This window comes from Erigeron canadensis, chromosome 9 (genome assembly GCF_010389155.1).
Source record: "Erigeron canadensis isolate Cc75 chromosome 9, C_canadensis_v1, whole genome shotgun sequence".
Taxonomy (NCBI): Eukaryota; Viridiplantae; Streptophyta; class Magnoliopsida; order Asterales; family Asteraceae; genus Erigeron; species Erigeron canadensis.
The window spans coordinates 6,736,829-6,761,010 of record NC_057769.1 but is presented as its reverse complement, the minus strand read 5'-3'; the positions used below and the strand labels follow the sequence as shown (position 1 = coordinate 6,761,010).

Here is a 24,182-nt window from a genome sequence, read left to right as displayed (position 1 = left end):
TGATGGTAGCATTTTGGTATAATATAGTAGTAGCAGTTTTTGATGAGAAGCAACTGTTTTTTTTTAATTAAAAAAAACGAATAGAGACCGGTTGGATATAAAAAAAACTGGTTTATATAAAAAAGAATAAAGACCGCTTAGATTATAAAAAACTGGTCTCTATGGGTTTGGCGGGAAGATATTATATAAACGGGAACAAAGAATAGAGACCAGTTAATTAGAATGAAACTGGTCTCTATTCTTAGAATAGAGACCGGTTGTCAACCGGTCTCTATTAGAAAAACTAGTAGTCACAGAGACCGGTTGTTAAACTGGTCTCTAAAGCCATTTTAACAGGTCTCTATTGTATTATTTTGTACTAGTGTGAGATCATTCTCTACACATACTACACATAATTGGCGTACAAAAGGTTTTGCCTTACCGCAAGGGAATCGCCAGCATACAACCTTAAACCCCTCATCCTCTCCGTTCTAGGATTCCGGCTCAGTGTACAAACACTATTTCTTATACAAAGAATTACACAGACAAACATTGTAATAGTGAAGCTAGTGTAATGAAACCATAAGTCTAAAGCAAGGTATAATGATAATAAGCTTTTTTATATTTTATGAAAGTATTACAGTTCATTTTAGCTTATGCATCAAAGCATAAATGAGAAAAACCCAAAAGAATGTGGTAAAATGTTTAGTGCAAGTTGTGACATATGTCCACGTGTGTATGAAATATTTATAAGTGTAAAAACGACAAAGAGGAAAACTTCCCAGGTGCGGCGTTCGGCGGAAAACTATTTGTTTAAACTCTCCCTTTCAAAACTAAACTATCACATTATGGACCCACTTTTCTTTTGATAATTTCGCACGAACAAACCTTTTATCTTTTTCTACGAGTATTTTATTTCTGACATATTTTCAACTACACTATAGGACAACGAGTAGAAACATCTTCATAGTTTTATTTCTAAAGAAAACAATATGTATCTACAATTCGAACTAAATGTGAGACCGGTCGATAACAGTCACATTTGTCACATTATATATTTTCACTTATTGTACTACATAAAATATTTCTATATTATCACTTATACAACACGCATGAATATAATTATTAAACAGAAGATGGTGAAGAAAAAGGCCAATACAAAAGGGTAAGTAAACTAGCATATTAAATACTCATGTTGGAATAGTCTAAGCTTCATTAAAGAAGCAAATTCCAAAATCGAACAAACCATTACTACTTGTCTCTATACACCCCTACATACAAACCTTCTTTGTCCCCCCTTCCCTACCTTTAAAAATTCACATTTTTATCACCATTTTCTAGCCCCCTCGTGTGCACTTATTTCTTTCTTAATTTCTACAAACACAATCACTAAAAAAAATTTAAGTTTTTTTTTCATGGCAACTATCTCAGGAACTGGCTCACCTTGTGGTGCATGCAAGTTTCTAAGACGAAAATGCACTGCTGATTGCATCTTTGCCCCTTATTTTTGCTCAGAACAAGGCCCGGCTCGATTTGCAGCCATTCATAAGGTATTTGGTGCAAGCAATGTCTCGAAATTGTTGCATCATGTTGCGGTGGCTGACCGCTGCGAGGCAGTGGTCACCATTGCTTATGAAGCTCAAGCTAGGATCAGAGATCCTGTTTATGGCTGTGTTGCACATATCTTTGCCTTACAACAACAGGTATTCAAGAAAAATTACTTATTTTGTCATAAAATTATATAGCTTGTATAGTATGTTAACCATACTAGCTCTCATATTGTTTATATATCATAATATGAAATAATAACTTATAGAATTTCCTCCTAAATAAGCAACAAGTTATGTCTAACATTTGATTAAATACTTACCTTTTATTAATTACTATTAGGTACATATATATAGAGTACATTATTTCTATATATATGATGATGTCATTCATTAAGAGTGTAATTTCTCCTATTTTTAAATGAATCTTAAATTAGGTTGCATGTTTACAAGCACAATTGATGCAAGTGAAAGCTCAAATGGGACAAAGCTACATGGATTCAAGAAATGTTGAAACTCAATGGAGTACCTCAAACATGGATGGAGCAATGGCTTATCAGAATTACATGAATGCTACAAATAATTTCAAGAACATCATCAACACATCACCACAAAGTTCGATGGAGTCGATAAATTACACCAATGAAGGGCCTTCGATTCAAAGCCAAAATGATCATAATTATGAGTTGTACAAGAGGAGACTTTCTGAAAGTGATTTTGATGAGCTTCAAGAACTTGCGGTTAGAATGATGAGGAACTAATTAATATTTTATAATCTAGATTAATTAGATGTAGTTTGATCTTGTCATCCAATATATGTGACTTTATGGGATCAATATATGTATATAGCTAGAGTAATTAACTAGTTAGATATATAAGACTAAAATATAAAGCATGGATCTTTATAATTTTCTTGAAATTGCGTATGATGAATTTGATAATTAACTTGGTGACAATTTTTTACACTAAGAGTCAAAGTTCAATTATCTTGATTTTTAAATGTTGAATTTGAATTTTAATCCAATTAAAGATTGAAAATCCTCAAATTGGGAGAATTATTTGAGATGATTCTTATCCAAAATAAATTTAGTTGACGCATGCAGTAGATCGATATACTTTTCACAAACGTAATTAAACATATATATTTTAACAACCTTATTAACAAGCTAGTCTAAATGGGTGATTCAACCTTTTGAAATATATATTCATGGAAAGCATATGTATTATTATTGTTCACTAAGGTGTCCTAACTGATTTAGCTAGTTAGGACGCAGTTAAGTCAATTTTTACTTCAAGCTAGACTTGCCTCAATTCACCTTTTCGTTGTTCATCAAAAAACATGTTTGGTAATTAAGTCTCATGACCCTTACTTTTAATTGTTTTTGCAATAATACATTGGGCTGAGAAAACATGTTCTCCATTTAGCAGCTTTTATGTATTGCCTGAGTTACTTATACTATTCTGTATATTAAAATTAAGGCCCCTATCTTGATCAACAGTTAGTTATGTAAATAACCATAATAGATTAATTGATGGACGGGGATTACCCTGACATCCTGCTCGGGCTAGTACTAGTAGCGCTAACTTGACTGGATGTCAAATGCGCTTAGCTTGCGAACGTGGGCCAAACAAACTAGTATATGTTAAGGTTTCGGCTTCAAGTAGAGCTTAAGGCTATAGTGATACTTTTATAATGGGGTTTGCTAAATACAGCCCTTAGGGCTGTGTTTAAGGTGTATAAACTGTTTGTACATTTACCATAAAAATCAGGGGGCGGACATTTAATATGGAAGGTATAAGTTTTTTTATACACGTTAAATACAGCCCTAAGTATTTAGCATTTCTCTTTTATAATATCGTGATAATGCAATAATCTATGAAATTTTGTGGTCCTTGGAACCAGTTTGGTAATAATAAACATTAAATATCTGAGTCCACCAACTTTATTTTGACTCGTTTTAACATGTTATTCTCATATCGTTAAAATGTGTCGTTGGATAAATTTTTAGGCATCATACTTGGAGTCACAAGTTTTGAAGTCATGGAATGTCAGAGATTTTTATGCATAACGAATAGTTACGTTATTTTGGTCATATACGAAATTCTTTGTTCTATAATTAGCAGTGAGCTCTAAAAGCATGATAATTTGGATGTGCGTGAAATTTTTTTTTTTTTTTATCATGGTGTTTTTTGTGACTTATTTGGAGGTCGCTAGATGTAATATGTGACTGATTCATGAAAGTCCCAATCTGTGATAAACTGATAATCCACCATGGCAAGGTATGACAGTATGACACTTTAACAATCGTGTGTGCACCTGTAGTTCGCTATAAACTAATCACTAAGCTTTCTGAAATAATGAACGGTTTATAATATATATCGAGTATTATTATATTTTTCTTAACTTGCTTAATAATTGCCATCACTATTTAGGTATGGCGTAGAGGTTTTGGTATATCATAGAAAAGAACAAGATTCAAATTCTGGTAATATAGTATTATGGAGTTTATAGATTATAATAGAAATATATTAGGATTTGATTTTTAAGGAAAAAAAAAAAAAGAAACTTGCTTAATAATTAAATAATTATTTCCCAAACGTATAATTAATAATGTTTACTTTAAAACTAGCATGTTGCCCGCCATAATGCGGCGGTGGTAATGTAGTGGTGATGACGGCGACAAGTGGTGGTAACGACGACTATAATTTATTTCTTTAAGGGTATTTTAGGTATATCTGTGGAGATAATTAAATTAGTGAATGAAAAATAGGGTATTTAGAAAAAAGAAGAGAGGGGTATTTTTGTAATATTGTACGGTGTAACATTCAACATTTCCTAAAATAAAAAAGGCTATTTTTTATAAGTAACGAGCATGGTACCCGCGCAATGCTGCGGTGATGACATTAGTTGCGATGTGGTGGCGTCGATGGATGGTGGTAGCATCGTCAAGTGATTTATGTAATTGATACAAAAATATTTGATTTTTAGGGATAATGAACATTCATTAAAAGATTATGGAATGATTGTGTAAGGTAAGTAATTAAGGGTAAAATGGTAATTTTGCATGTTCCAATATTATAAACTTTTAAATATAAAACTATATAATTTTTATATATTAGTGTAGATATAGAAGTACTTGTAAAACTTAGGAAAACCAAAAATTAGTTGACATTTTCTTGAGGTGAAACCCTTGAATTTTGGGTCGACCCATTGGATCCCGCGTAGAAATTAAAGAAGATACAAATGGGAGTATTTTTAATTTTTTAATATTAAGTTACAAAGATAAATATATTTATTTATTTAATAGTTTATGCTTGGTGTTGTTTTAAACTCTCATCTAGTGCCTTGTTAGCTAGTAAATAAATGATAGAACGATTTTGGTGGCCGTTAAATAATAAAAAACTTTTGAAATGCTTTTTAGCAAAGGAGAAATAAACGAATATCAATCTAACTTATCTGTAATTTTTTTTTTTTTTTTGCTGGAGGACAAATTTAAAGAAAGGACGGATGGAGTATTTACTTTGTAACGTTAAAAATGATTAAAAAACATGTCAATGATGGTCCTGCATAAATAAACATTGAGTTAATAAGCAGGTTCACCTAATCTAACCCCTTGTTAACCTTTTAAAGTAAATAAATCGACAAAATGTCTCCTTGATTGACTGCAAATCATTGGTTTACTACCATAACCCAATTATTTGTACTTCTTTAATCTATTTTTTATAGCATCTTTAATAACATTATTCGACAACACATAATTTGCAAGAAACAAGTATGTATTCTTAATCATTTTGCTAACACTATAACACGAGTGCATAATAAAGTACATGTTCATTTGGATCCTTCAAATTACTTTAATAAAAAGATTAACAATAAACAATGTAAATTGTTGTGTTTTAGAAAGTATATAAGAGTAGAATTATTTGACAGTACCGTATCTTAGAAATTAATTAGCTTGAAGCGTTATTTTTTTCGGATGACTGTATATGAAATACAATGTGGTTTGTACATAATGTCAAAGTTAAGTAGATATATTTATATCGTTATTATAAACTTAAAGATATAGTTATCATTAATGTGTTGAAAAATGTTGTAAATAATGATGCATGAGATATATTTTGGGGGTTAACTATTCCTATGTACAATATTTTTTTTCTTTTGTCTTACAAGTTTACATGATTCACTCGTTTTGCAAGCAGATTAATCTTAAAACGACTCGCTATGTGAATAACTAGTAAAGTAATCTTAAAACGACTCATTATACGAATCCAAAATTATAGTTGGTGTGATTTCCGTGACCAGTGACATTAACACGTACAGATAAAATACACAATTTATTGTCAATAAACCACCATCTTAGTGGTTCTTTTATAGATACCAAGTATAACACAAGAATCATATATGGTTAACAAAATCATAGTAAAAATGTAATTTAATAAGTTCATTACTAAAGTTAATATATATATATATATATTTTTTTGCCCCATAAAAGGTACATATATAAGAAGTTAGAAACATATATATGTGGATTATATAACATTTTTCTGTTAATTTTTCAACATATGTTTTAATCTATAACGTTTTAAGTATTCTTATTCTTAATATAATGAATCGGTTTTTTCGGTCTGACCCGGTTGAACGATAAACCGACCAATTTTAAGCCAGTTCAATGTCCGGTGCGACTCATGCGAGACCGATAGCATTACTACAAGGCTACAAGCTACATTCCTAGTTTCCTACTATAGGACCTACATAAAACAAAAGCCCATATATTTCAATGGGCCGCAAAACACAGATCCACAAGTTAGGTGTTTTTTATGGAATTGAATGGAACTTGAAACAGGATGATGTCCTTTCTTTCTTTTTATCATTTTTTTTGGGGAAAGATTTCTTTCTATCGATTAGTTTATTTCTTTTTCAGGTTCTTTATATCAACTATTAAACTTTCTAGTTCTGAGTGTATTAATTATTATATTCTGTTGTATTAGTGTAAGAAAACCAATTAGATGAAGTTATATATATAGATTGATATATGATGGATTATAAGATTGAGAGGTCTAGGGTTCAAAATATGATGAGCACAAAATGCTCTTGACAGAGATTTTCTTTAGAGTTTATATATGAAGAGACATTCTGCCAAGCCCATGTAAATTCGCCGTTAAAAAAAATGAAGTTAATCAACTTGGAACCAAGTGTCTAATCATCTTTAAAATGTGCGAATAACACGAAAAAGTGAAAAGATGTCGTTGTGTGTAACTATTTATCACCGGAAATTTTGAAAATAGGGTACGTAAATTTAGTTTAATTTAGGAGTTGTAACATTCTTCTTTTCTTTCTATGTAAAGAGTCAAATAGTACATTAGTAGTCATTAGTCACTCCCCTGAAATCTATTTAAATGTATAGTCAAATTACAGCTTTTCTTTTTATGATATATATAGTAATAATATGTTTAAGTTGTAACATGTTTTTTAAAAAACTTTATCGGTTCACGCTGCCAGCTAAAGGGATGGCAAAACTATGGAGTGAGTTAACATGTTTTTACTTTCTATATAAAGAAACTTTTATATAAACTATTTGACTTTTCCAAATTGAATTTCCCCATAGACATAGAGTTGCAATGTAGGACCAATTGTCCAATTGTAATTGTAATTAGCAATATATTATCGAAATCATTGGATCGACCAAGCTTCTTATTCTTTTAACCATTTTAAACTTCTAGAACTTACACAAAAGTATAATAATAATTGTGAGTTGTGAGAGTGATCGAGACCACCATTTTCAAACTTTTCAGCTCCATGTGAAGGTGGGTGGTCGTGCAAGTATTTGTTTAATGAGTTTCAGTTGGTAATCGTGTGCATACTATATTTTAGACATGAAACACTAATTAATGTGATGTGGCCAACCACTTTATTATGATTTATTTATGAAGAGGAATTTATATACACAACTTATTTAAGTACTTGCTTTACATCTAGCACAAACATATCCTCGACAGCCAATCAATTAACAATTACTGCAACCCAAAAGATAGAAGAACCAAAAATACAAGTTACAAAAGTGATACATAGGGTGATGCCAATAGGCGCATTGGTAATTGCCTTGTCAGTGGCTCATCGGTGTACCGATGAGTTCTTGATGAGGGAAGTGGGCCGCGCGCGTATGATTTCTTTTCTTTTTTCTCAATCGTGGCTTTATTTGTGTAAAAGTTAATCAAAATGATGAAGCAAGTATTAGGTCTTTGTCAATAGAAATGCTGATAGTGTTTATCAACCGATGAGGCAACCGATCGATGATCCCAATTCGGAGCCCTTTAATTGGGACACTGCGAGCATGGTTCTCGCGCAATACGCCGGCGATGACAGAGACAGTGATGTGGTGGCATCGACGGATGGTGACGGTCGTTAATTCATTAAGGGTAAAATAGTAATTTCATATGTCTCAAAAATCTTAATTAATTTTTCAACACGAAGGTATAATTTTTTTATAGTACTATAGATAAACATTTCCTTAAAATATATGCAATCATTTGATTGAGGGGTACCTATCTTGGATACCGTACGTGTACATCATGTCACAAGCTAGCTAGCCTCTTGATCATAGATCGATGATGTGAAAGTTCGATATATATGTTACATGGATCATCAAACTTAATTGGGAACAAAGAAAATCAACAACTACTCATTAGTCACAATATGTGAATTGATAGATAATAAGTGATGCATACCAACAACAAAATATGACGATATATATGATGCCAAGTGCTCCCCTTTTTTAGTAGGTGCTAGCCCAATGCCTCAATAATTGACAGTTATGTTGTATGAACTTGAAATTAATAAACATGTGACCGAAGTTAATTCACTTAATTGACAATCATACACACACGTACATATATATATCACCATCATATATATATATATATATATATCATTCCCTAGCTGGCTAGTCTAAATTATAACAAGAGCGTTTGAAACATCTCTATCATCACTGAAGTAGTAGTAATTAAGGTTAATTGCTTAATTAAACACTAGATTGCGTAACATTAATTATTCAATCCCATGGCTCATTGATATCTAGAATTGAAATTCAAGTGAAGATGATGAATCCATTGCAAATATTGCCACTATAAAATGAAACTGCAATATCGAAATTTGAGCTTGTTTAAATGCATCCCTTCAATTCATAATTCCATTGCCTAAAGTTTTGTGAAAAAATGCAAGAACCGATAGAAATTTGAGCATTAAAATTGCTTCGTATGTACTAGCTAATCCAAACTATGTGAACATTTCTTAATTGGATGTCCTGTAAACTAGTTTAACTTAACTAGCTAGTTAGAACTAATAGGCAAATTAATTTAGGCATGTCTCTGGATTGAGGAGCATGTGGATATAAATTTGACAATCTTCATGAACTCACTCATTAAAAAATTTATATTGATTTTCGTCGGGATGGTATGATCCCAAAGATGCATGATCGATCAATAACGATTATGAATAATCTAGTTATAATTATAACCAAAAGCAACTGATTGAAGGTCTTCACCATGGTCTCCATAACTACCCCATTGCTGTTGGCTGCTACTTATTTGCATGTCCAAAGAATCAATGGAGTAGCTTGAACCTTCTTCAAAGCTAGAAAACGACCCATCTTCTTCTTTCGGAAGAAGTGGGTTCTCGTAGCTTTCTGCCATGGATTTGTAGTTTGTGACATCGTTTGTTGTGTTCGTCGTGAATTGAGGCATGTTCATGCACGAATCATCGGTTTGATGAAACCAATTCTTGATTTCTTGTGATTGTTGGTAAGAAGGGTGTCTTCCATAATTAGTTGGATTAGTATAATTATCCGAATTACACATGGGCACATTTACTAGTCTTTGTGATGCTAGTTCCTTTAGAGAAGCCAATTGTGTTTGTAAGCTAACCACCTGAAAAATTTAAAAACAAATTAGTAATGAACATTTACTTTGGGACAATCTAAAATCTTAAGATCGACAATTATTTTGGGACAGATGGAGTATTCGATCAATAGCTAGATTAGGGTTTTTAGTTGAAGTGATCAACTATGATTGAACAAGATTAATTAGAATTTTGATTTCAATTCGAATTTTCCTTCTTGTCATGTTAGGTTAACATAAAAAATTCTAAATCTCATTCCACCAAATGCTCATATATTCTGAAAACCAAACGCCCATTGACTTGGAAATCATGAGAAAGATTATGATTAATTTCCATACAAAGCCATATAATTAAGAGCATGAACTACGTTTAATTACAATTTTTGGTATAAACTCATGAATTAAAAAGGCTCGGCCTGGATTAAGACGATTGACACTCGACTTGTAGATTCAACAAACAATATATATATACCTGTTGTTGAAGAGCAAAAATATGAGAAACACAACCATAAATGGGATCTTGAAGCCTAGCTTGTGCTTCATAAGCGATGGTAACCGCGGCTTCAGATCGATCACTAATAGGCAATTGAGAAAGAAGCTTAGAGACATTACTTGCACCAAAAACCCTATGAATGGCTGAAAAATGTGAAGCTCCTTGTTCATGACAAAAATAAGGTGCAAACACACAACCCTTTATACATTTCCTTCTCAAGAATTTGCAGGCACCACAAGGAGAACCTGATCCTGTCATCATATAATAATGAAAATCAATAGAATTCTTGATGATATGATGAAGTTTATAAATAGGGTTTGTTAGTTTTTGTTTTGGTGTTGGTGAAAGCATTATGATCACCATCTTTATAAATACAAAAGAAGAAGGGGGATGGATGGTATTGTAGTGAATAATTTAATTCCCAATGGTTCCCTTGATGGCCTACAATATAATTCATTTTAAGTTTATTTATTAAGATAGAAAAATGAGCCAAAAATGTTTTTTCAATATTTAAGCCCACAACCAAAAGTACCAAAGTCCCTTTAATAAATTAGTTATCTCTTTTATATTATCTTATTTCAAGATTCCAATTTAACCCCTTAAAGGACAATACATATAACATGTATCAAACACCCCTCTGATCCTCTTCTAATTGTAGCTATGCGATGACTTGAAAACTTCTCTTAATATATTGACATCCAAATGATTAAGACCAAGGCTCTTAGATATGATAGACTACAGAACTCTGAAAATGAATTATATGTACTTTTATGATAAAATGTGTTAATATGCATCAAATCTATTGTATTTGTAAAAGGAAATAAACTTTGAAATGATATGTATTAAGCATGTACAGTATATTTTTAATTGATAAAGTACACGTATGTATATAATATACTTAATTGCATATATACATTTCAATAATTGAAAAGTAGAAGCTAGGCATGTGCAACACAAAGAGAGATCCATTTGATAGATTTGATTCCTAGGATAATCTGATCAGGTGTTTTTGAGTGATAGGACTCATATAAAAATGATGCATTAATTTTGAATATATGATATTACAATATATATATATATAAATTAATCATAAGCTCACAAACCATCAAATTCTCAAATTACAGCAGTAGGTTTGTTTACCATTGCCTCTAATACCAATTGTTATATTCTAAACTTGAGTAATTGATGAGTTACAAAATTATATTAGTTTGGTTAAAAAATGAGAAAGAGAGAAAATGAGAGAAATTAAATATAAGATGTTTTATATCAAAAATTTTATACATTTTATCTACAATGTATTTTGGGGGTTTTGTACGCAGTATGCATTTGATGTGAGAATTTTTTAGGCTAATTGATCCTTTCATTTTAATTTTATACATTGATGCAATTATGATAGTGATTAAGGTTTTTATTTTTTTTTCTCGAATACATTATCTGTTACATACTACTGCGGAAAATTAGCTTTCGCTCATGTGTGCTTGTTGGCCACTTTAATTAATTGGCCCGAAAGAAAGTTATTGAGTGTTTTTGGAGACAAAAACAAAAAGTGAAAAAAAGTAAGGGAATAATTAAGTAATAGTAGTTGTATTCAATAGTTATGTTTAGACAATAATGTAAGGAAGGGGTTTCAACTAATTTTAAATTATTACTATGCCATTATTTAAATGTAAGGGAGTGCAAAAATTTTAAAAGATATTTTAGAAAAAATAAACAAAAAATCCCTTGAAGTGGTTTTGGCATTTGCTTATATATTTAAATGATCGATTATGTGCAATTGTTCTAAGGAGTAAGGCTAAAATGAGTGGGGCAAGATGGAGAGGGGGGATATCCGTCATGTAGAGCTATGTAAGCAATAAGATTTTGATAGAAAAAAGGAGGAGCGAGACACGTTTTGAGGTTGGGGGGACTTGTGACATTTGTCACATTCCAATCATTAATTTTTTTATTTTTATTTTTCACCTCTATTTTTTTAAAAAAAAATAAACATCTTACTATAAATAAAAAATACAAACAAAATAGAATAAAAACTCATTATTAAAGTTCAAATACATGATTAATAAAGTTCAAATACACACTAATACACTATACAACAAAATAGAATAAAAACTAGTCGTCATCGCTAAAGTAGGACTCAACGGTAGGCGGCACGTATTCTTCCTCATTCGCCCTTGTGCGGTTCTCCCATACATGATCCACCAAATCAGCCAATAACATGTTATGTGTTTCCCTGCCGCATTTGAGTTATCTATCCGCTTCTCCATTGGAGTTTCTTGCATCCAATAATCCTAGTCCAAAGTCGGGTCATGCTCGTAGAAGTCTTGACAGTAAACTTTGTCTTCATCCTGCAAAATCATGTTATGTAAAATAATACATGTATATAACACGTCAACCGGGTTGTCAACAAAGCAAAAATGCATCAACCGTTCGTTTGCCTCATGCCGTCTATGATCTAGGACCACCCTTCGCCTAAAACCGGGAACACGCGGTATTGGTGCGCCCCACTCCTCGTCTTCTTCTTCTCTTGCGGCTTCTAACATCGTGTTTATCGTCAAAACGATTGTATCCTCGATAGCCTCATCTAGATTGGTCGAACCACCACTTGATGACGAACTAGAAGATGAAAAATCATCGATATCTTCCATAATTGTTAAATAATGTAGTGTGTGATTTATATAATTTTGGGAGGAGTGTTGGTACTGTTTTGGTTTTGTGTTGGTTGTATGTAAAAAGGATGTGGGTTTATGTATATATAGAAAGAACACAAAAAAAAATAAAAAAATTGAAAACTATCCGTTGGAAAGGTTTGGGGACGGAAAACAAGGAATGGTCAATGGAGTTTTCGGGCGAAAAAAAATCCGCCGGGAGGGGTGTTTGGGCGCAATCGTCGAGAGGGGATAGTGTGGAGGGTGAAATTTGGGCGAAAAAAAGGGGTATCTCGCCCCACTCCATTTAGACTAAGGACACACGCCAATAGGTACAAATTTATGCCCGACGCCCGCACATGATACACATATCATACGTCAAGTTTATTGGCTTTATCCACCCATGACGTAGGGGTGTTGATGGCTCGGGTTATTTGGGTTTTGGGTTATTCGGTTTGGGTTATTTGGGTTTTGAAAAATTATAAAGAAACCGTAACCCAAACCGTATAAGATTTGGGTTATTTGGGCTTGGGTTCTTCGAGTTCGGGTATTTTGAGTCAGGTTTTGGGTGACCCAAATAAAATGTGATTTAATAGGCGTGCAATTTAGAAGATTTTGTTGGTTCCGCAACATGGTAACAATCTAATTTTAATTTCAAAAACTTGAATAATAGTGATAATCATGTATCCAAAAGTGTGGAAACACTTTTATTTATTATGCGTTTTTTGAATTCTTCCATAAAAAAATAATTATATTATCACAAGATAAGTTATAAACAAAACAAACAAATTACAAACATATAAAAGTAATTAAAACTATTGATATTAAATATATTAATTTTGACAATATATAAATTCATGTTCTTATCATTTGACATATTTATGTATTTTTAAACATTCTTTATTATTTAACCTTGTACGCTTTTAATTTCTATATATGAAAACTTAATATTTAAACAATATATACTATAAGCAAATTTGATGTGTTATAATAGTATATATAAAACAGATAAACATCTTATTTGGGTATACCCAAATTATAAAGTTTCACCCGTAACCCAAACCGATTAAACTTTGGGTTATTTGGGTCAACCCAAACAATGACCCATAACCAGAATAACCAAACCCGTTTCACCCAAACCCATTCGGGTAAGTCGGGTGAAAGGACTAGACTCGATAACTGAAAACACGAAAAAAAAAAAAAATTTTTACAGCAACTACCCACTGCAGCGCAGTGGGGGTTGAACATACCCTCTGCGGCGCAGTGGGATATGTCTGATCTGCACCACGAAAACCTCCACTGCGGCGCAACGAAGCTGCACAAGCCCACTGCGGCGCAGTGGAAACCTGCTGAACAAAAACTCATTTTCTGAACCACCATTTTTGCCACTTAGAACCACCCATATCATTCTAACTTCAACCAAACTTCAAAAAAAAAAACAACTTTGTCAGAGATTACAACCAATTACAATGCATTACTTATATGATTTAGTTTTCATGTACAAAAATCAAATGGGTCATTACCCAAGTTGCTACTTTGTTAATTCAACCGAAACTAGTTTGCAAACCATAAGACTACACATGACCCATTTCTAAAATATTTAAAAGACAATTTACCAAGATTCGAATGTACCAAGAGCCACAATGAGGTGGGATATCTAAGTATTTATACCAAAAGCACCATACATCCAAGTATGGTCAAACCTTCTACCTTTTTCCCAAAAGCAACTTCTATCACTTCAAGCTTTAAATCCACAACTAGTTCCTTCTTCCGGAACCGCCTATAAGAAAATATGAACAACTAAAATATAAGGAAAAGCTTAGTGAATATACTTGCATACATTTATAAACACGAAGGAGAGCAACGTACAAAGGACTATTACATGTAACCTATGACATCGTCATGCCACATTTACATGTTCACCTTTGCACACTAAACGCTATACATGGATCCATATAAGCAACAACATAAACAATATCAACTATCGGGATTCTTAGGTCCCGGAGGTTCTTAGGCCTCATAACTATGCCCTACATGGGCATAACGCCGAATCAATTACCACACATGGATAACAAAACTTCAACATCATGTGGTAATTGACCCAACGTATACACAAAGGTATGCAAATATAGTCACATCCTCCGCTACTTGAACAATAACTCAATAAAATGGCAATGCACAAACAAGCTTCAACCTATAATCATGTCATAATATGCATAAGCTTACATTCACAAACTTGGTTAACTCAACTTAGTCATACTCATCAATCACTAGTCTTTCTAAGTTCAAACCCAACTTATTTGTTATTGAGTTACTTTCAATATCAATAAATCACTTGGTAGCTCAATCTACCACTCTCATCATTATTTCATCAACTAGTAAAAATCAACTTTTCACACAAACCAACACTTTCAAGTGAACATATATATTTCTAAATCAAACTCAACATATTACTCAATGACAAACTAGGTTATCTAAGGAATTTGGGAAAAATTTATACAAAACTCATTTTCTTGCAAAAACCCCCAAATTGAAAGTCTCAAGAACCCTAAATCTCAAAAGTAAGTAAAAACTAGGGTAATGAAAATCAATATCTCAACAATGGAAGATAATAGCTTAGGGTTTTCAATTCACAATTCTTTCCCATTTTCTCTTAAATTTTCGGCCACCACCACCACAAACCCTAACTTCTCAATTTTGCTTGATAAAAATTATTGGTGATGATTATTATTATAATTTCTATCTTCAATTGAAGGAATTAAGCTTTGATTTTGAAAGAAATGAGAAGGAATGCATGAAGAGGTGAAGAAGAAGAGAAGTGGGGAATGACTCATAAATCAAATGGATGGCTGGCACTCTTTGGAGATGCCACGACCCATCCCATTTTTTTGTGTGGGTATTTTACCCGCTATTCGCTAAAGTTCCAACTAAATTAACCCCATATCTAAAAATAAAATACTAGGCAGTTAATTTAATGTCAAAACTATAAAAAAAGGTTAATTTTTTTACCTTAAAAACTTTGGGATGTTATATCGGGTTATTTGGGTTTGATTATTTTCAACACCCCTACCATGACGAATGGTTATCCGTAAATCATAGTTTTTTTACGCTCATTGCCATTTAGGACAGATTCTAATAAAAAGTACATTTCGGAGAAAAGAATTGATAAAGTCATACGGTGAGGTAAATAATTTAAGTCCAATCAAGATTCCAATTATTTTACTTGTACTTGGTTGTAATACTTTTTCTAAAACTTACGAAGCCACCAAAAATTAGACTCAAAATGGAACATAAATTACTTTGTGATTGAGTATTTTTAGTAAAAAAAAAATAACTGTCAATGTCGTCTTCTACGGATTTTGGGTCCTAATATCGTCTTCGACGCTGTATGGGGGAGTTTGATATGTATACAGACTTACCACCACCAAAGGTAGAAAGACTAATTGCAAGTTCTACTAAAAATAAAAAAAAAGACTCCAACCACTGATCCAATCTAGTTGGGTTGTGAGTGAGTATTTTTAGTAAAGTAAATTTACTCCATCAACTTTACCCAAACTTTTAAAGTGGTTGGGTCAAGCCCATTTTGTTATTCTCTCCGCATGTGTTCTTATTACTATTTTTATACTATATTATAAAGCAAAATTTCCCATGTTAAAATTTTAAGTTTCAACATTTACTTACCAAAAATGCCTTAAATCTATTCTATATTTATCTAAAATAACTATAATACCTTTTCTCTCTCCTTAAATCTCAACCAATCATTTTTTTCTCTCTCTGCTCCATTAATCATTTATTGCTTCAATTCATTCAAAATATTTTCTCTCAAAAGTCGTACATCGATTTTATAAAAATTATATAGGTGTTCTTAAAATTTCATACTCTTTCATTAGAGATGTCATTCGATATACTTTCGACAAATTTTTAAATCCAAGGTCGGAACCCGTACGGTTAAGGTATCTGGCTATCACACTCTATGACCTATCACACTTTATGACCTATCACCCCCACCATCTCACCGCCGCAACGCGCAGGTTCTTACTCTCGTTCACTTTAAATATAGTTTTAGGTCTTTCCAGTGTGGCGACAAATTATAAATTTTAAAAGTTATCGATTTAGCAGACCCGTAGCACAGACTAATTAACCCTAATATTAAGGTAGTTCTGCCTATGCACATACATACATAATTACAAACGTATTATCCGCCAAAATAGGAAGAAAAAAAAACGAACATAATAAGTTTAAACAAGTATCAACAATCGATAATGTGGAATTGTGGTTGGTGATGTCTAACTTATGAAAGAAAATAAATTAAGCACCAAATCACCAATATTCATTCAAATCAAGAAGATTAAAAAAAAAAGAATAAACACATGTATTTTTTGAGAAGAACAAAAAAAAAAGAAGACAATATTAACGAAATATAAAAAATGGAATTGATAAAGATGATTACTCATTTGTTAATCAAAAACGAATGAAAGGAATAAGTTTTGGATCACCACAGCCTGAAACCACCTCAAACTCCATCATCTTTGTCTCACTTCCGTACCATTCTAGTTTTCAACCAACTCATCGTGTACAAAGTTTGTCGGACCCTATGTCCATATCCATATTAATTTCATCCCATGTATATATACTTTTTGAATGTCTTCATACCAATTATCTGTACTATAAAGCATATCAAACATTTTTAGTTTTTAGAGGGGTGGAGTGCGGGGAACCCCGGCCCCGCGCAGGCACACCGCCGCCCAGGGGTTTGGGGTGGGGTAAAATGGAAGGGAATTGGTGTAGTGAGCCCGAGGAGAGAGAAGAGGAGGTGAGGACCGCGTGCAGGAAAAAGGCGAATGGGGGTTGGACATGTGGAAATTGGGGTTGGGGTAAGTGGCGCCACCATTTTGGGGTGATTTGGGGTGAATTGAGGAAGTTTGAGGTGGAGAGTTTTTATTGGAAGATGGTGATATGGATATTTGGAGAAGTTTGGGGTTGGGGAAACCACTCCCTCCCCCCTTATAATATGAAACTAGTTGACGTTAGAAACTGGTCTAAAGGACAAAGTCAAAAATCATAATCAAATGGGATGTTTTGGCATAGTTATTAAAATCATATGAGTCACAAGTCGAATCGTATAAGTCAAGTTAAAACAAAATGAAAACAAAATGATTCGGTGAAAATGACTCGACTTTGCTACAGACTCGACTGAGTTGATACGAGCCACATTCCAAAACAATGCAAGTTACATTCCGAGTCGCAATTAAAAAAAGATTAAAAAAAAACAGAAATTGAACTTTTATATATTTTTTTATTTCTAAACAATAATTTATTTATGGGTTTGGCTTGGATGATGTTATTAATTTTTCCTTTATTTATATGCTTTTAATTTTGATTTTGTTTCAATAGTAATCTTTAGATTTTATCTTAATATATGCTTTTAATATTGCGTATATTAGTTCAAGTATTTAGAAGCTCCAGGACTAAATATGTAACTATTTTGAATTATTGGTCGTTTCAAGGACTAAAAATGTAATTACTTTGAATTATATCTGCTAAGAGATTAAAAGTGTAAATCAATTTGGTATATTTTGGTACTACACCACAGCTTTTGACCAATTTTACTCGTCCTTCTTTATGGCAAGAAAAGTAGTGAAATACATGACGCGTTCTTATTGGATAATCCATTTGCAAAAACTTATAAGATTTTATCAAATTGGCACGACACCTTTATTTCTTAGGCCTTTGAGTTTTCTATGTGTTTTCATAATTAATTTTTTTCCCCACCTAACAAACTTTTATATTCGAAACAAAAAAAGTTTATACAATGAATGAATTGAATGTTAAACTTTATGTTTTCCGGCTGTGAACACGAGTGGGACCGGGAAGTAGGACTTTGAAGGTGACATGCCGCACGAGTGGAACATCATCAATGCTACTTTACAACCCCAACGAGGGCCGTTTTGCATATATAGTCTCTAGCTACTCTCTAGTGCACTGCACCGTGTGAAGTTATATTCAAATTTTCATTTTATTTTTAAATATAAGTATAGGGATAATTTAAATTCTCATCATCTTTTGTATATTATTATAAATTCACTCTTAACATAGAATAACTGAATAAGAGATCTTACCAAGAGGTTTAAATTGTAAATGTATATATTATGCGAGTTTTTAGCATGTATCCAGTTAAAACGATGTATCTTATACTTCGAGTAATTTACACGTACCGTTCAAGAAGAAAAATAATAGATAAGAGAAGGGGAAAAAATTCAATTAATGTATCCTCTAATGAGAGATTTACATATACTTTAAAGAAAGAATAATGTCATTTTTACTTACTTTAATTTTAAGAACAATTAAATTTCACACATTGTTCCTATGTATTTACAAAATATCTATTATAAGACTAATTTTATGGGTTATCACGACATCACGCATAACACATGATCCAAGGTTCAAAGTTAATAAGTTTTAGCCGGTTACTGAAAACATTGAATACGGCCACCTATGTATGTTGCAAACACAAATTGTGTAACTAAAATATGCAACTCATAATTAAAAACTTCCCACAAAAATTGAACACATCTAGCTTGCAACTCGATACATCCAACCTGCATATATTTTGCATCCTCGACCACATGAAATAATGTAGCTACGTACCATATATGCAACTTGTCGTATACAACGGACCAACCGACGTATTTATGGTCTTTAATTACTTTATCTCATATACGCGTACACACGTACATATATATACGCATTTGTATAATCCTTTAACATATTATTCTTTTAGAGATTTATGCCATGACGACGTACGTACAATGGTATACTTTCTTCGACTCAAAGCTATCGTTTATTAGACAAACACATACATATTATTAATTTTTTGGACGAAAAGTTGGACATGTTGAATTTAGCTAGTCAAACTATTATTGATCATTGCCCGTGGCCAGTAGCGAAACTAGATATGAAGAGTAGTCGATCAGGCCGAAAGTTACAAGATCGAGCTATAAATAACATTAAGAAAAATAATCAAAAGGAAACAAAAATCATAGGATCAAGAAATAAAAATAAATTTTAAAAATAAAACTACACAAACTATATATACAAGCAAATTAAGGCTCAGCAGGGCCCTTTCAAAGTTTCGTCCCTAGCCTTACAGTTTCAAAAAAACATGACATCAATCATATCATAATCATCTATTACTTACGAAAACAACCATAGTATAAAATATAACGACACTAGACAAAACTATAGGCATATGTCACTCATGTCGCTTATAATTGGGTTCACTCAACACAAAATAAGCAAAGATGTGTCGTATCTAAAACTAATTAAGACTGGTCAAAGTCCCCAATAACCACCCCTCGACTTGCACGTGGGGTCGCCACACGTGTATGATCGGGACTTCTGTTCTACAACAAAATCCATATTCAAATGAACGAATTTGTATGATATGTATATGTATATATTCTCCAACACAACTTGGGTTTGTTGTGTATTTTTAATAATAAAATAATGGTAAAATCATGTTTGCATGTGAATCCTGGTTTGCATTCTACACGAAACAAGATTTTGTGAATTTATGAAAATCGGATGTTTCAACTAACAACCAATTAATAATGTATTAGATATCATAATTAACGAAAACTTGCATTTTGTGCACCTGAAAATTAATATTATATAAATTTTCTTCTGAAAAATAATAGTACATAAATTTTCTTCTGAAAAATCATAGTATATAAATTTTCTTTCTTTTTAACAGAAAAAATTTATATATTTCAATGTTTTATATAGTAACTAGTAGTATAGATAGGGAATTGAAGTCAGAATGCAGATGTATAATAACGTATAGGGATAAGGTTTATGTGAAAATTATTCACATATGAACATATATAGATAATATTAAGTATAACTTGATATGTTCATATACGGACGGATTTGTTCACATATATATATATATCCTTCATTTATAAACATCAAGTTTTAACTTAAAGGTTCTTATGGTTCTTCGAATTCAAATGGTTCTCACATGAACCTTTTTTATAAGGTATATTACCAGTTATCCTACCTCGAATAATTACAACACCAAACAAACTAAAATAGAAAATCCATTTCAATGTTACGAGAATATAAAGAGCTGGTTTTAGAAAGATATATAAGTACAAATTAAAGGTCAAAAATTATCTGACAATTAAAGGTGTAGCCTAGGGTGGATGCACGCGGAGAAAAGTGATTCACTGGAGTTTGTCTTTGAAAATGGTTTGTACGGCAACTCGCAGTGGATGATTGTTGATAGTCGCGGTATAAGGGATATCTGGACAGGAAGTTATGTACGGGATATCTGACAATTAATATGTTGAGCGATGACGTTTTTTATATTTATAGCCGATATCACATGTTATTCTTCACAACACACAATAATCGTGTCAGCATATAGCGGAAAATGAGATGCAATCAACGAATCATCATTATATGTTGAGTATCGAAAAGCACAAATGTCTCGATTTTCCACTAGTTTTAGCAACTGTACGGCGTTAATTAACTTGACTCGAAAAATTAATGTGTGTGGTTGATATATTTTTAGACCATTTTAAGTTTGTACATATATACTACCAATTCTGTATAGGGGTTTGCTAAATACAGCCTTTGGGGTTGTGTTTAAGGTGCATAAATTGTTTGTATATTTACCATGAAAATCAGGGGAAGAGCTTTTAATATGAAAGGTACAAATTTTTTTATGCACGTTAAATACAGCCCTTATGGGACAAAATTATTGGTAATGATGTTAAAAACTAGTTTTATCCCAAAATACAAAAGCCAAATCATATACATAGCATCTCTAAAACATGTCATTTTCGATTTAAGTAAGTGAATCAAACAATATTCGTTTAATAAATAAATCAAACATATGGCATTTTGATAGATAAGTAGTAGCTAAAAGGGGACAAAACATACACCTTTAAAATCTAGAGCTCCTAAAACACACATGCCAGTCATTGTCAAAGATTACTTATGCAGACTTAATCAAGGATTCAAAGCCGATCTTGACGTATCGATATAATTATATGTATTATTAATACACTATATAGAAAGAAGAAAAAAAAAGCTCATTTTCAGGTAAGTGACAAACCAAAAAAAGTTTATTATTCTAAGAGATGCTTAATAAGTATTTTTCTTAATTAGTATACTTAACAAGTTAACAATAATTCAATACTGATAATAAGTTAAAATGGCCCCAAAGAATCCACTAAATGCATTTCTATTAATGGTGTAGTTTGAACGGGAGGCAATTGTTCAAAGTCCTAACCATAAAATAGGGATAAATGTATGTAGTTTATGTAATAATCTATTCTTTCTAATCAAATGACAATAACATCACTTTGATTTTTGTGGGTTCACGGGAGTTTTATCATGAACATACGCAAGAAGTTTATTAACGTTGAACGCTAAGATCATTGAATTCGTACGAAGTTTAATTCAATTAGATCCTAGACAAGTATTGATGAAATTGTTTGTCGTGGTCATTCCTGTTTGTACAACGGATTAGGTTATAAGATTTGGAGGTGTTTGATGGGTTGGACGGCGATTCCCTACTGGTAAGGTGTGAGAACCTTTTGTACGCCGGTTTAGATGTGTTTTAGATCTCTTAGGGTTTTGCCCGTGGATCTTGTATGTGTTTTAGGGTATTGGCCGTAGTAGGCCTCATGATAATGATTAGGGTTTTTCTTATGATGATCATGATGATGATCATTTAGGGTTTTTGGTATTTAGGGTTTTCCTCCGTGATAAAGATCATGTCTTCTCTCTTTTTTTCCTCCTCCTTTTATAGTGCAAATATGACTTGGAAGGGAGGAAATAGGATCAGAACGAATCTCTTATTGCTGATGGAGATTTCCTCTAATTTAAGAAGTGATATGATCGTATCTTTTTGTGTTTATCTTCTTTTCCCCAGGCTATGTGATACCCTGGGTGATCTTTTTAGCCTACCTAGGGTGAGGCTTTATCATGGGTGACGGTGGGTACACCATCAATTCCACAAGGCACATGTTATAATAATTTTTCTATTATATAACATGGGGTTGGGTATTGTAATTCAAATATTAAAGTAAAACAAATAGGAGAATATCTTGACCCTTAGATCATAGTTAAATTGATGCACAAAGATTCACGAAGCAATTGATGCACAATGACTTTCATGATACATGGTGATTTTTAGTGGAAAAAACCTATTGTTTTATTTGTTTTACTTTAATACTTGTTTTATTTTACCTAAAACCTATATAATATTTTGAAACCAGTTGTACTCATAATGTGATATTATTATGAAAGATAATTAGGAATTAAAATATAAATATACTTGTGATCTTATACTTGACATTTATGTATATGTATTTGATTATGATGCTGGCCCATAGCATGTATAGTTTATTTTTAATCATCTAGCCTATGATAATTAGATAACAATTAAGATTATTTTTATAATCTTTAATAACAATTAGGGCTCTTGATTTGAGTGACAACTGTAACTTTAAACAATAATATGCAAAACTAATATATAAAAAAGGAGAATATTATGTACCTTTTTAATTGAGAGATAGAATAAATCTTGAATGAAGCTCATAATGATTTGGATTTAGTATTCAAATAACAATCTGTTTGTAAATCGTGTTTTGTTCTATGATCGTTAATAAGTCATTAGATTTCGAAATAATTTTTTATAGACAATATTTCATATGTTGAAATTCTTTTAATTAATTAAAGAGTTAATTACTGAAATGGTACCTCACGTTTGCGCCATATTACTGGTTTCATACCTTTCCTTTCGAAATTACGCTGATCATACCCAACGTATGCAAATCTCCACTTGGGCCATACTGGAGGCTAACGCCGTCAGCTGGCCGTTAAAACCTCTCCCACGTGACTTGCACGTGAGGGGTAAATATGTAATATCGCGTTTCCTAATTACTGAAATGGTACCTAACGTTTGCACGATATTGCTGGTTTCATGCCTATATGTTTCTTAATTACTTAAATTGTACTTAATGTTTAGTTATTAATTTATTTTTTTTATTTTTTTTTTTAATTTGTTTTATTTTTCTTTTATAAAAATTCTCCAAAACTTGTTACAATTTAATGAAAATAGTCAGAATACACTTATAATCCACTCAAAAATAATACCAAATAGCTATTTCATAACAAAATATAAGTTTTAAAGTTCACAAATAACCAAAAATAGCAATAAAGTATCATAAAACAATTTTAAAAAAATTTGCGAGAAAATTTTTTTTTTTGAAAAAATTCCAGAAATACCGCAATGGTAATACCAGAAATACAAGTCAGTATTTACTGTGACACGAAGCTTAAAGCAATGTTTTAAATACCCGTAAATACCGGCTGATATTTCTGGTATTCCTGGATATTTCTGGTATTACCGTTGCGGTATTTCCAAAATTTTTAAAAAAGAAAATTTTATCTTTTTTAAAAAATTATTTTTATGATACTAATTTATTACTATTTTGGTTATTCGTGAACTTTAAACTTATATTTTGTTATGAAATAACTATTTGGTATTATTTTTTAGTGGATTATAGGTGCATTTTGACTATTTTCATTAAATTATAACAAGTTTTGGAGAAT

The 24,182-nt window shown here is 31.9% G+C and overlaps 2 protein-coding genes across 2 annotated transcripts; one reads left to right on the top strand and one right to left on the bottom strand.

Moving 5' to 3' along the window:
* Nucleotides 1-1,337: 1,337 nt before the first annotated feature.
* Nucleotides 1,338-2,482, top strand: LOC122582736 (LOB domain-containing protein 16-like). The gene is made up of 2 exons (XM_043755157.1): nucleotides 1,338-1,682; nucleotides 1,964-2,482. Exons 1-2 carry the CDS (start codon nucleotides 1,395-1,397, stop codon nucleotides 2,285-2,287), a joined length of 612 nt encoding a protein of 203 aa, XP_043611092.1. The 5' UTR covers nucleotides 1,338-1,394; the 3' UTR covers nucleotides 2,288-2,482.
* A 6,450-nt stretch (nucleotides 2,483-8,932) lies between these two features.
* LOC122583844 (LOB domain-containing protein 29-like) lies at nucleotides 8,933-10,228 on the bottom strand. Its single transcript, XM_043756223.1, has 2 exons — nucleotides 9,892-10,228; nucleotides 8,933-9,449 (listed from the first exon to the last, which is right to left on the bottom strand). The coding sequence occupies exons 1-2, from the start codon at nucleotides 10,171-10,173 to the stop codon at nucleotides 9,024-9,026; spliced, it is 708 nt and encodes a 235-aa protein (XP_043612158.1). The 5' UTR covers nucleotides 10,174-10,228; the 3' UTR covers nucleotides 8,933-9,023.
* Nucleotides 10,229-24,182: the final 13,954 nt, after the last annotated feature.